The sequence below is a fragment of the Protomyctophum parallelum genome (genome assembly GCF_964188405.1).
Source record: "Protomyctophum parallelum genome assembly, chromosome: 15".
Classification (NCBI taxonomy): domain Eukaryota; kingdom Metazoa; phylum Chordata; class Actinopteri; order Myctophiformes; family Myctophidae; genus Protomyctophum; species Protomyctophum parallelum.
This window is the reverse complement of record NC_139710.1, coordinates 48,170,402-48,185,401: the sequence shown is the minus strand read 5'-3', so window position 1 is coordinate 48,185,401 and position 15,000 is coordinate 48,170,402. Positions and strand designations below refer to the sequence as shown.

At 42.4% G+C, this 15,000-nt stretch overlaps 1 protein-coding gene across 1 annotated transcript in view; it reads left to right on the top strand.

The window, feature by feature from the left end:
* Positions 1-15,000, top strand: part of LOC310871902 (multiple C2 and transmembrane domain-containing protein 1-like) — a gene marked incomplete at both ends in the record, with an annotated part of 201,006 nt that overhangs the window by 167,947 nt on the left and 18,059 nt on the right. Inside the window, 6 exon segments of the mRNA XM_083783539.1 lie at positions 588-681; positions 10,078-10,149; positions 10,152-10,179; positions 11,407-11,509; positions 12,779-12,880; positions 13,629-13,703. Coding sequence (XP_083639665.1) covers positions 588-681; positions 10,078-10,149; positions 10,152-10,179; positions 11,407-11,509; positions 12,779-12,880; positions 13,629-13,703 — 474 coding nt within the window.

The window sequence follows — 15,000 nt, the reverse complement described above, 5'->3', positions numbered from 1 at the left end:
TGTGTGTGTGTGTGTGTGTGTGTGTGTGTGTGTGTGTGTGTGTGTGTGTGTGTGTGTGTGTGTGTGTGTGTGTGTGTGTGTGTGTGTGTGTGTGTGTGTGTGTGTGTGTGTGTGCGTGCGTTGTGCGTGTGCGTGTATTTAAATCTGATTTGGGAGTTTGTTTTCCCGACTACAGCAGGGAATAAGCGCAGGCTGCATATATATAACTCTGACCTTAGTGCACTGTGATGTAAGTGAAACAGGCCAACAGCTGCGTGTGTGTGTGTGTGTGTGTGACCACATGAAGTCCAATATCTCCATTGGAGCGATGCCATTTCAGATACAAAGATACACAACGTATCGGTAGCTTTGTATCTTCTTTGTAGCTGAAGTTGAAGTCAGCTCAACTTTTTAGTTAGTTTGTAGCTTTTGTATCGGCTACAAACGTCGGATGTATCTTTGTGTATATCATATCACTGCATGGCTTCCATCGACAAAGCCTGTATCTTCGTAGCTGCCTCTGTGAACGGTGAACACTCTCTCTCGCTCGCCACTAACTCATCCCCCTTCTATCTTAACCCCGCCCCCTGACCCCGTGACCTTTCCAGAGCCTATGGCGGTCGTTCAAGAGCCTGAAGGATGTGGGCGTGGTGCAGGTGAAGGTGATCCGGGCCGAGGGGCTGATGGCAGCAGACGTCACCGGTAAGACCATCCATGGCCCTCTACAGCACCATTATTATGGGTCCATTTGGTTACATTTATTTATATTAATCAAAAATGCATTTTGCTCTGTGTTGCGCAAATGCAATAATTCATTTATTGATAATGGAATGGATTTGTTTATTTTTTTTTCTTTGCCAACTAACTGCAAATAAGAGAAAGAGAGGAACTTTCAAAATAAAACCAGCACCATTTACTAGCTATAGCTACTTGTCAGTGCTGCTAGGGGAGACCAAAGCTGTGCTGAGTGAAGGGACTACATTTTAGGATCACCAATATGGAATATGGAAACTACTGATCTTTCAACCATCCATTGGTGAGTCTCAGGGATTGTTTTGCTGCGGGAGCATATGTTTGTTAGACATACAAACAGTCTGACAGGCATTAGTTCAAGTTAACACCGTCACTCCCAACATGTGCTGTCGGTTACAATTAACCCATGGCTCCCGACATTCACAGCAGGTTTAAACTAACCAGTGGCAGGTTAAAACTAACCCTTGGAAGGTTAAAACTAACCTGTGGATCCCGAACATGTGTGGCAGTTTACAACTAGCCCGTGGCAGGTTAAACTAACCCGTGGCTTCCTGTGAAGTTAGGTTTAGGGTTGGGTTTTGCGTAATGTTTCGGACTCATGACTGTAGGACTGTTAGTACATCTATTTGTACACCCTCTGAGTTACAGTTCTTAACTATCATTTAGGTGGGGACCCCTCAAACTCCCTCAAGGACCCCTGGGGGTCCCCGGACCCCACTTTGGGAACCACCGGTGTAATGAAGTACTGTCACGTCATATACACATGAAAAACGGAATAAATACAAAGTTGGCATTTGTCGCGTTTACGCTGCCCCCTATGGGTGTAAGTGAAATCACTTTTGGCTCTGTTGTTTTTTTTATCCCATGCTTTTTGCAACCCATTTGTTTTTACCAAGTGTTATTGTCTTGTGTAATCCTGGGGTACACTCCTTCTGCCAACCTGGGTGAGAGCAACGGACTGACCTCATGTTTCCTTCCATGCATGAGGAGTCCAAGCCGTCTTCTTTTCACCTGACCTGACCTGTTATTCTGGCTCAAAACAAAATGTACTCCGCACTGCGGAAGCAAAGATTCATTTTGTTCATGGATGTATTGCCGTAAAAACAAAACTTCGGTTGTGATTTGTAGTCGCGCGGCTAAATGTCTGCTGTTACACGTTCACTTTATTTGTAACGCTGCCATTAATCTATCCCAACACAAAGTCAAAGTGTAATTTTGGCTTAAATGATGATCTTCTGTGAGGGATCCTCAGGGACACTTAATGCCTGCTATGGCGGAACACTACTATTTGTCTCTGCGTTTTTTTCTTTCTTTATTTTTGAAATGGTACATGCTGCTCATTTGAATTATAGAGAAAGAAGTACACATTTCACCAACAAATCCCCCCCCCCCCCTCTCTCTCTTTCTCTGTCTCTGTGTCCCCCCCCCCCCCCCCCTCTCTCTTTATGCTGGTCTCTCTGAATCTTCCATTCTCCATTAATTCAAACTTTTAATTAGGTCTACGGCGGACAGGCCTACTTTCTCACTGTGTATTATCTTGAAGCAAGAGAAAGATGTGCACGTGCGTGCGTGCGTGTGTGTACATGTCTGTGCGTGTTGTGTTTCGGTGTGCATGCGTGTGTGCGTGCGTGCGTGTACATGTCTGTGCGTGTTGTGTTTCGGTGTGCATGCGTGCGTGCGTGCGTGCGTGTACATGTCTGTGCGTGTTGTGTTTCGGTGTGCATGCGTGCGTGCGTGCGTGCGTGTACATGTCTGTGCGTGTTGTGTTTCGGTGTGCATGCGTGCGTGCGTGCGTGTGTGTACATGTCTGTGCGTGTTGTGTTTCGGTGTGCATGCGTGCGTGCGTGCGTGCGTGTACATGTCTGTGCGTGTTGTGTTTCGGTGTGCATGCGTGCGTGCGTGCGTGTGTGTACATGTCTGTGCGTGTTGTGTTTCGGTGTGCATGCGTGCGTGCGTGCGTTGTGTGTACATGTCTGTGCGTGTTGTGTTTCGGTGTGCATGCGTGTGTGCGTGCGTGCGTGTACATGTCTGTGCGTGTTGTGTTTCGGTGTGCATGCGTGCGTTCAATGCTTGATTTTAGGACCGCGTGCATTTAGAGGAACGTGTGATCGTGTTTGTTCTCGTTGTCGGAATTACATTAGAAAAACATGAATCACTCTTCTTTTTTTTTTTCAAGTTGCACACACTATACCGTCCCTTAAAAAAAGAAAAATAGGCACAGCTTCTTTGCAATAAACCCTATGAGAAATGACCAAAATACAAGGGCTCTTGAAAGCCACGCTGATCAGAGTGCTGGCAAAACCTGGTGCCTTTTTTTTTAAGTAGAAAATCGTATTCTTCAGAAATGTGCCGATGACGTGGACCGCCTTTTATCAGCCATCCAATCACGACAAAAATGCAAATACGGAGCTGTCGCTGTGCCCATCAAGGCCACCCACACATGGGTTAACAAAACAGTAGATTGGCAAAAGCCTCGTTAATCTCCATATTTAAAAGAGTTATAGAGTTGATGCCAATCTACAAGCTCAAAACGTGTGTACTCGCGCTTTGACAAGTTGTGAGCCTGAGAGACACACAGGGAGGGGAGAGAGACACACAGGGAGGGGAGAGACAGAGAGAAAGGGGGGGGGGGGGAGAGGGGGGGGGGGGGGGCAGAGAGAGAGAGAGAGAGAGAAGGTCATGGAGAGAGGGGTCTCCTGTCTCATCTCTGTCACTAATTGAAGTGTTTCTCCTGCTGCCAGACGACATGTGAAAATACTCTCTAGAACCAACAATCCCCTTTGTCAGGCAGGCCCTGAGTGGATGCCATACTCTCAGACCATTCAGCAGGTGCACGCGCACATACGCACGCACACACAGCCAGGTCCACACACACACACACACACACACACAGACACACGCAGACGCACACGCAGATGCATGCACGCACACATACACGGTTTTAGCTCAGTCTCACTATGATTACGTCTCTGTCGGGTGGCGTCCAAAGCTGTTACTTTTCAGGATTCAAATTGCGACGTCGTGGTTTTGAGGCTTTCTAAATTGTAGATGTTTTATGTTACTAGAGAGAATATGGACATATGAGGTTTCTGCTCGACATTGACGATGAGTTACAGCATTTCTCTCCATCCACACCTGACCAGTCCTTTGTAAATTAGTTTGTACCTATAGTAGCCAACAGCAGTGTTGATTTTGTCGACTAATAATACTATGACAAAAGATGTCCGTCCACTACCTTTTTTTCACTGACAAAACTAAATGAAACTAAATGAAAACTAAGCTATGATGACTAAACTAACAAAATCAACACTGCCATCAGCTCCACAACCAACGCTGACCCCCATCATCATGTCTGCACTGTCTCTGTGTACCGACTCCTCCATGGCACTCTGCCAGACGTGGTGCTTCCTCATACAGTCTGGAGCAACGGAAGCTCAGCAAATGATCCCAGGATGTGACGCCGCCTCCCAATCACTCCAATCTTCCGCCGTAGCCTGAAAACCAGTAAAATATGATCGCCACTACCGAAAATAACCCCAAAATAAAACCAAATCTACAAGAATAATAATAAGAAATGAATAGCACAATTAATGACTGACGCCTTTATAAATACTGAACTAAGTTTTCTGAACGTTTTCAGATATTAACAAAATTACAAACATATTATCCTGCTAATATACTGTACATGGCAACAAGAAGCCCAAAAGGGGTTCCCGTCCTGAATGGGAAAACTGCAATATTGCAATATTGCAAAAAAAAATTAGCTACACTCTATATACACAGTGTACTGTGTGTACTGTATACATGAAGTGTACTGTATGCATGTACTGGCACTTTAACTTAAAGGTATATTCAGTGATTTCACTTAATTCAAATATCACTTATTTTTTTGTTTTGTTGTGATAATCCTCCCTACTATAGAGTGTGCTGGCCATATAAGGAGTTCCTCCTGTCCCCAGTTAACCCATGGGGGTCAAAAAACCTTAGGTTTCGGTTTTGACTCTCTATCCTGATTGGACGAAAGGCTGGGTCCCACAGCCAAAAACGAAACCTAAGGTTTTTTGAGTGAAATCACTGAATATACCTTTAACTTTGACTCAAAGTTTATTGCTTTTTTCCAAATTAAGCACATGCTTTTTTGTAAATTAACGCCCTATACTTGATCGCGCTACAGCGTCTCACACAAGAGCATCAGAAGTACAGCAGATCTATAAGCTCGAAAAGCCAAGCGACGCCATTTGCGACTTTTGCTCTTTTTCAATGCGAATCCTGGAATAGTAACAGTTTTGGACTTATGAGGTTTCCACCACGACAGAGACGATATTATTATTTCATATAATCAATTAAAGTATGAATTAAATTAATATAATTATAATGCACTTTAAATGATGAATAAATAAATGCAAATATAATTAAACAAACAATCATAATTATTTGATAACCCATATATTTACAGGTTTTTGTGATGACAATGTAAACATTCGGGTATGGCTTTTGCAGTTGCGTATTGAGACAAAGCTCCTTAAACAACATGCACATAAACGTGTGTGTGTGTGTGTGTGTGTGTGCGTGCACGTGAGTACGTGCACGTGCGCATGCATGTGTGTGTGTTCTTGTTCAGTGTATCATTCCGTGTATGAAGACCTTGTAGTGTGTGTCAGAGCTGCCAATACCCTGGTCAAACGGCGTGCACTTCAATAGGGCAGTACAACAGCACACACAGATATGAAAGGCAGCCGCGCGCGGCTACAGCTCCACCATTGATCACCGTGACATTTACTTAGCTCGCGTACCACATGTCCTGCCCTTGTCCCAACATTTGAAGAAAATCACACCGATCAATGGCACACACACACACACACACACACACACACACACACACACATGCAGACATTCATCACAAGTGCGTGTGTCACACGCACGCACACATGCACGTGTACACGGCACGCACACGGCCCCACACACACACACACAGGACAAATATATTCGTCACTGGGGGAAAGGAGTTGGAACAAAATGACAGTTGGTGCTGTTTCACCAGAACTTTTTTAGCTCTACGTTTCCATAGATTGTGGTATTTTCGTGAACATTAGTGAGGAACAGATAGGTTGAAAAGTGGCGAAGTGGTCCTTTAACAAGAGCTTGTGATGTAATAATAACTATACATTGCAGAACCACAAGTTTTTTTTTTTTTCTCCATTTCCTGAAAAGTAACCATTTTGGACATACAGGGTTTCAGTGACGATGATCATCAAAGCAATAGAAATAGCGGTTTAGTCCATGTGGACTGGAGGTTATCCCATTCTGACCTGAGATCAGATTCATACGAGGTTTCCACTGGACACACACTGTTCTGATTGACCCTTTCTGACCTGAGATCAGATTTAAAAAGAGATCTTTCTACTTTGAGATCTTCGATTGTTCAAAAAATAGCAGACCTAGATCTGCTATTTTTCAATAGCTAAAGCATAACATGATGCCGACACCAAAATGGGTGCCCGTCAGAATGGGTCATAGTGGAGGGATGGTTGGGGCGGTCCCAGTCGCTTCAGTCAGTGTACTGAACTGTGACGATTTGTACTGTATGTGAACTGTTCGTGTGGAAACGGATAATATTTTCCACCCGAAACTGTTACTCTTCAGGATCCAAGTTTTAAAAAAATAGCCAAAATAGCAGACCGACAAGCTCAAAGGGCATCGCTATACGCGCCCCGTTTCGAGCTTGTGACGGTTTAGTAGTATTATAAATGAAGGGCATTATTTACAAAAAGTAATGTTCCACTTTAACACAAAAAGTTAAAGGGACATTTCACCGCTGGAAGAAACTGTCCCTCAATGTTTTAATCGTATTTGTAGTAGATAACAGTAGCACAATTTGAAATTTGCAGCTATGTGGCCAGGAAGTCTATATGTGTTTGACTAGGGTTTGACTGGATTGCTGAATTCCTACAATGCCCATAATGCTTTAGTGCACTTCCCCTCCTTGTGGACTGCATGGAGGTGTGACTTTGTAGTCCAGGAAGGAAGTGAGACCACTTTTTCATGACGGCTCTTTGGTCATGATCATGATCATGGCATCACAACTAAAATATTTAAAAAAAACATATTACACACATAAAGAACAACGCTCTTAGATTCTGAGTTATGGAGGTTTGAACCCAAGGTAAATGGAGAGGAGCTGTAGCGTCCATAGCTGGTGGTGACGGGAGGCGTTGCATAGCAACCGATCAATGTTAAAAGCTGCTCTGGGGCTCAACCATTATATACACGGAGTATACGAGGGGGTACGTAGATATACGTACCTAGCAAATAACGTCCCATAGCTGGGGGGGTACGAATATCCTGCTAGAATTTTAAAATAGGGAGATAAGAGGTTTCAGCCTGACAGCAATGATATGCAGTACATGCTACATATAGGCCATCGCTGGTTTGGATTATTGCGGTCTCGGGAGATACGACTCCTGTGGTTACGTCGCCATCTCTTTTACCCAGTTACATAATCAGTCTTAACTTCCGAATCAAAAGTTTTGTTGGAATCAATTAGCATTAATGAGTTTGTGATTCACATAATGAGCCAATTTCCTTATGTATGGTCTGTAGTAAAATCCTCTTGACACACCAGATTCATCTGGTTGCACGGTGTGGGCTCTATACACCAATTAAAAAGCCTCCACACTGGGTTCTCTGCCTCGTCTCGCCGTTTATTCTGCATAATATCGCCTCGGTCGGGTGGAAACCTCACATTATTAATTAATTTGAATTAAAAGAATCATCGTACATCATCATGACGTAAAATAAACACCATGCCTATTTGCACAGACACTATGACATAAAATTCTCCATTCATTGTCGATAGGAATTTAATGTTTGTGTAAGACAAAAATAGACACTGTAAGCCGATTTGCTCCGACACTATGACGTACAATTCTCCATTCATTGTCAATGGGAATGTAATGTATGTGTAAGACAACACATTTCCCCTCACTGTATAATGTATCTTTTCCCTTTTTTGCTTCCTATATGATGAATTCCTGTTCTGTTCTTTAGCTACATAGAAATGTCTATTTGTATGTCTCTAAATGTTTGTATGTCTCTAAATGTTTTGATGAATTGAACAATGTGGACCCTGTTGTAAACAAGTGTAATGCTTAATTGGGTCGTTCACTCACAGTTAACAGTCTTTGTATTGAGTTTGTGCTTAAAATGTACTGTAAATTCTACAACTGTTAATAAATATTTCAATCAATCAATCAATCAATCAATGCTCCGCACCACGTTTCCAGCTTGCAGATCTGCTACTTTTGATGCTTTTGTGTGACGCTGTAGTGTGATTGATCAAGTAGGGGAAAATATGTGGAAAAAAGGGAAAGATTTGGAGATAAGAGGTTTCTGCCCTACAGCGACGATATGAAGCGGAAGTACGTTGCGTCATGTGTGTCCACCACCCCCCCCCACCCCCACCCCCACCCCCACCCATATCCTCACAATTAAAAATGCAAATGTGTTTCAGCTTTCAGCTTTTGGCCGCAGGTGGTCCAAGCTACCGATGATAGCCACAGATGGCTATCATGTTTCTGCTCTACAAAAACAAACAACAGGAATACAACAACGATAAGAGATAATGTTTCACACATAGATATTATCACTTTAATTCTTACCGGTATGCTCCATCATCTTAACCATATTGTTTTCTTTTACATAACAGAAAAGGAAATATAAAAAAGAGATAAATTCTGACATCAGATCAACCCCTTAAAACCAATTTAATGACTCGAAGACGTCCTGGTATAAAACCAGCGAGTTTTCTCGTCTCCGTTCCTCTGTTCCAGCCTTGCGTCTGCGTGCTTCAAATAGCCAAACAATAGCCGCGATTCTAACATCCCCCCCCCCCCACATTTCAATGCTCTTTTATCTTCTATACGCTGAACTTCTGTGGCCTTCCATTCTACACAACCCGCCGTCTTCTCGGCTCTGTCCTTCCCCAAAGTCCTCTCTTTTTTCCTTCCCCCTCCCCATCCCTCTGCATCTCTCTCCTTCCCCATTCTGCCCCTCTGGGGGGGGGGGCGGGGGGGGTTAGACTAGACTAGAGTTGTCCTGCAGCTTATCTCGTAGTTGTCCGAGTCACGTTTTCCCAGGGTGGCGTTCGTTGATGGAAATGGCTAGCAGGTGTAGCGCTGATATAGTGTCGTGTGATATATGGCGGGCCAGCGAGGCTAAAATGAATGTATCACACCGGTCGCAGTAGCTGATAAGTACTGCTTATTGGAGCTGTCATGTGTGCTATAAGGGAAGGATGCTGTATATATATACGCTATCTCTCTGCCTCCGTGCGAGGGATTGGAACGTAGCCGGGAGGCTACCGGGTTACAATCGTCCAGGGATGGGTGGTTGTGCCTGCCCGAGCTCTCCTATCCTGACCTGCTCACAAACCACGTGAACATGGAACTGTGGTGTGTTCGGCGTGTGTTTGAATTTCACTGTATATTATGGATATTCGCTTTCGATTAATATTCGCTTTTCGATTAACCCATTAAGACCTGAGGCCGATTCTACAAATGCCTTCTATATCAGTGGTTCTCACTTTTTCGTGTATTGCCAAATGGTTCCATTTGTACACTCTCAGAGTCAAATTAACAGTGGTTTTACAATATAAATTGGGGTACCAGAGATAGAAATGTCCATAGCATAATGCCTGAAACTGGGGGTCCATGAATTTAATAGGTTTTGGAATCACTGATAGAGTCATAAAAATCCTCCCTTATCGGGTTCACTGGCATATGTTTTCAAATGGGGGGTCCGTCGCCTATAATAAATGTTGATTTGGACCCTCTTGACACGAAAACGTTTGGGAACCACTGTACTAGAGTACTAGTTATTGTACAGTACAAGAAAATATATATGGAATCCTTTTGATCCATTAAAACCAGAACACATCTGATTCTGAAAGCACATTGGTTGGCTATTCAAACATAGCAGATAAACAAGCTCATAGCATGTCACTTGTGCTGAGCTATGACCTTGCAATTATGTTTTTAAAATTGTGAAAAAAAGATAAATGTTTTTACTCAAATCTTTGCTTCCTGGGTGTCTCTGGAGGGTCCGCGGCCAAATACATATGAATTTGGGGCTCCGCCTTCGCCTTGACATAAAAAACGTTTGATAACCACTGATGTAGCGACATATGTTTTTCAGAAAAAGATTAGGTTTAGAAGACTTATTTTTAATTGCCTCAGGTCTTAATAATGGGTTGAAGGAAGAGGTCATAAAATAGCAAACATTAAAAGTTCAATAAGAACAAAAAGGTTTTGAACATTTCCGTGTGTGATTTGTGCTTGTTTCTGTCAGGTAAGAGTGACCCGTTCTGTGTGGTGCAGCTGAGCAACGACCGGCTGCAGACACACACCGTCTACAAGAACCTCAACCTGACTGGAACAAGGTGTTCGTCTTGTGAGTGGCTTAATAATATACACACACACACACACACACACACACACATCCGCACGCAATACACATTCCCGCTAATTTGCTGGCATACATTTACTTACTATTGCACACAAAAATAACAATATTGATTTAACTAATTTGACTTATTTTGAAATAATGACATAATTTACTTGTCGATTTTGAGTGAAATAGATCTACTGTATACTAAGAGCTACATTATTTTATTGATTCCTTTTATTAAAAAAAAAAAATATATATATATATATATATATATATATATTATGTGTGTGTGTTTAATCAACAATGTGTACTGTATAATAATATACAGTATCAGAATCAGAATGACATAATACAATGTCATCAACTCACTAGTTATTATTGGTTGCAAATGCATAATTGCTTCCGCATTAATAAACTCTCAGAGTTAAATGACTTGTGTGGTTAGACAGGGGTGTGGTTTCTAATCACTCCTTTCAAAAACATCATATCAGCCTGTCTCCAACAGACAGCCTGCTTATCGGCACTGCGATGTCCTAATGTCTCTCTCATATAATAATAATAATAATAATAATAATGTCTCTCTCATACGACATTGTAACCATGTTGTTGCTCGAGGTATCATTAACGGCCCAATGAGACCCGAGGCTGATTCTACAAATGCCTTCTAAATCAGTAGTTCTCACACAAGTATCTGCATATAATCTAAAACAAAATACACGATGCCTTCCCGGGTTTTAAGAGCTATTGCACGTATATTGAGATTGATTTTTAAACATTTGTTTTGCATTTTTTTACGTTTTTTTTTTTTATATAACGCCGATTGTTTTGTGCGGACCCCATAGGAAGAGTAGCGGCTGCTATTGTAGCAAATGAAGATCCAAATATACAATAAAATCAGTTTCAGAGATAGATAGATAGATAGATAGATAGATAGATAGATATAATGTACTTTAACCCATTCTGAACGGGCACCCATTTTGGTGTCAGCATCATGTTGTGCTTTAGCTATTGAAAAATAGCAGATCTACAAGCTCATATCGCGCCACCGAGTGGCGCGATACGAGCTTGTAGGTCTGCTATTTTTGAAAAATCGAAGAACGACTGACATTTTTAGAATCTGATCTCAGGTCAGAATGGGTTCATCAGACCAGTGTGTGTCCAGTGGAAACCTTCGTATGAATCTGATCTCAGGTCAGAATGGGTTAATGTTTTGTGCCATTGTCATTGCAGCAACGTGAAGGACATCCATTCTGTCCTGGAGGTGACCGTTTACGACGAGGACAGAGACAGGAGTGCAGATTTCCTGGGGAAAGTAGCCATACCTTTACTTAACGTGAGTCAAGTGATACACGACCGTGTTATTTTTAAACCTACGGCATTTTTTTACTGTACCCTCTCTTGAGAGACAGAGGAATGGGAAACGAAGAAGGGGGGAAAAAAAGGTGGTATAGGATAATAAAAAAAAACATGTTATTTATTTTATTTCTTTCCCACCGCAGCTCGCATCAGTGCGATGAGACTGTTGTTTATTATTTCCACCAAAAGAAAAAAAGAAAGAAAGAAAGAGATGACGCTGGTAAATAATAAGAGAAAAAACAGTGGCGGAAGAAAAAAAAACAGGAACAGCTGAAGAGAGGGTAGCGAAGAGGAACAATAGAGAAGAGATCGATGGGAGGCGTTGAGAGAGAATAATACAAGAGGGCTGGATGAGAGATGATATGAAATGATGCACACCAAATAACAAAGGAGTGTTTCTGTTGCTGATATTAGCCTACTTCTGTATCCATACTGTAAATAGACATACAGTGTGTGTCACACAAATAAAAGGGATTCAAATTCCAAAGCATCGAAAGTAGCAGATCTACAAGCTGAAATCAAGCTTGCGGAATTGCTACTTGTGATGCTTTTGAGTGACGCTGTAGTGCATTTGGTGTTAATTTGCGAGGGAAAATAACACAAAAATCCCATAATATATATTATATATATATATATATAAAAAGATCTTCAGGAAATGGAAAATATAAAACTTCCAGTAAATTAAGAAAACATATTTTACATACAGTATACAGGTTTACATATACACATATTGATACTGCCTCGTCAAGTTGGTGTTTTCTTTTTTTTTGCTTTAGCAGACAGTTTGAGGCTCCAATGGAGTTAAGAATGTTTTTTTTCCAAAGCGCGTTTTACTACTTTTCATTGGTTCAAATTTTTGTAACCAACACACAGACATAAAGGTGTTCAATAGTAGTGATTTAAGGAAAAATATGGAGTTAGGTGGTTTCCTCCCGACATCAACGATATATATATATATATAGACCACAGAGAGCAGTGTTCATACAGTATATCGTCTCGGCACTGTGCTGTGCTCCGCCTGTGATTCCCCATGATGGTTAATTTCTTCCTGACAGGGCCGGTGCTACAGCACAGCCTGGGTAATGAACAGGTACTTGTCACAGTTGCCACAGTTGTTTTGGGCTCCCTGTCAGCGCCAAGCAGCCTGGGGTTCAAAGGTGACCTGGGGAGAGCTCCGTTCTGCCGGGTATTGCCGCCAGACAGACGCCTGTCATGTCTCTCTCTCTCTCTCTCTCTCTCCCCACAGATCCAAAATGGAGAACGCAAAATGTACGCCTTGAAAAGCAAGGAGCTGACAGGGCCAACAAAAGGGGTCATCGTTCTCGAAATAGACGTGATTTTTAATGCTGTAAGTCTTTCTTTCTTTTTTTTTTGTCTCCACCCCCAGTTTTCTTATTTTTATGCCCCCCCCCCCCCCCCCCCCCCGCCCACCTCAACTCCCACCCCCCCATCCTCCCAACCTTCCCTCTCTCTGCAATCTTCTCCCTCCCTAGTGCTGTTGTCTTTATTCTGTCCCCCCCCCCCCCCCCTCGCCTCCATCTCGTCCCCTTGCCCCCTCCCATCCTCGCTTTGCCTTTAATTATCGAAGACTCCCTCTCAGCATCCTTTGTTCGCCTATTCGCTGTCATTGTTTGCATCCTATTGCGGCCATTTTCTCTCTCTCTCTCTCTCTCTCTCTTTCTGTCTCTGTCTCTGTCTCTCTCTCTCTCTCTCTCTCTCTCTTTCTGTCTCTGTCTCTGTCTCTCTCTCTCTCTCTTTCTGTCTGTGTCTCTGTCTCTGTCTCTCTCTCTCCCTCCCTCTGACCTGGGGGCACGCTCTGTGCATGCGCTGCCATTTCACTTACATATCTCGGCATATGTAATGTCTGTGTACTGTACTGTAGTGTACTGTACACGCATTAATATAGGCAAAAAGCAAACAGTCATGCATTTGTCAAACTAATCCCTACTAATACATGTTGTTGTCACGGGCTTATGTCTTTAATTATGCCACGTTCCGTTTCAACCTTCGTTAATTAGTAATAATGATGATAATAATTAATACCGTTAGCAATTTGCTTGTTGAAACGACGTGTGTTTTTGTTGTGTTTTCCGCAGGTGAAGGCCGGGCTGAGAACGTTAAACCCCCTGGAGCAGAAATACATCGAGGACGAACCCAGGGTGTCCAAACAGGTATATTATATTACTATATTTGCACTGTTCATCTAATATGCATTTAGTTGTAGTAACAGTGAAGGAATTAATATATTTTTTATTGCAGATAGAACAAGATAATTACATACTTGAATTTGAATCCTGAAAAGTCAGTTTCCACCCGACAGAGACGATATTCGCCTCAGGTTTAATCCTGTTTATTACACAAAGTGATAAATGTAAGTAATAAAAACAAAGTAAAAGTAAATAAATGTCCTCAAAAGTAACAACAAAACAAAGTATTTCTTTGCTTACGGTAATGAAAGTATTCCATAAGTTCTCCTTCCAGAGCAACACCGGCCAGGCGTCTTGGAAAAGCGTTTTCAAGTGTTGATCAAATATCAGCACCATCCCCACTACTGGTGTGCGCTCCTACCTTTTTGTTTGTTTGTTCGATCAGATATAGAATAACATTTCTGTCATCAGTACATTGTCTATTTCTCGCTTCAAAGGGTACAGGCTTTAGTTCGGACATACTATTGGTCCGACTGTCATTAGACCAAAAACCAACCATGGACCAACGCATCTTCGGGAGCGAGTGAGTGAGCGACGGGTGATTTCCCGCATGTCGGAACTTTGGTGTGTGGGATCTGCGCGTGCACCCCACGTGCACCCCACGTGCACCCCACGTGCACCCCACGTGCACCCCACGTGCACCCCGCGTTCAAGTGAGGAGCAACGCTTAGTTGTAAATGGTGTGTTTTGGCTGTCATGTCGGTTACAGCATGAAATCCAAGCAGCGCAGCCAGATGCTCTGAGTCTTTGATTAGACAGCGTCTGTTATAGAGTGTCATTATCCAGAAATAACACACAGCTGAATTCAGCGATTCACCAATCGGAATCAAGCATTCAACCTATCCGTTAAATAACATTAATATATAAACACAAAATGACATGGCATGTTTTTTTTCTTCAAAACATCGAGCAATGTGTTTTCATTGTGATACAGATAATCAGCAAGTGGACAGGTGTGCATGCACGTGACCCACCCATTATCTGACCAGTAATACGTTGTTTTACGTCGTCAGACTCAGATGGGTGGACTGTGGACATTTTCCAGTTTTTCCCCCTGGTCCAGAAACTAATCTAACCTGATCCGGTTCATGATCCGGTTCTGTGTCGGGCCCGAAAAATAAAATAAAAATAAAAACGGTCAGAACGTATACAATTATTAAATAATGAGGATAATTTCAAATTCAAGTTTATGTTGTCATCTGCCTGTGCATTTCTTGATTACGAACTTATTACGAATTACGAAGTTATTTGCGTGACAATT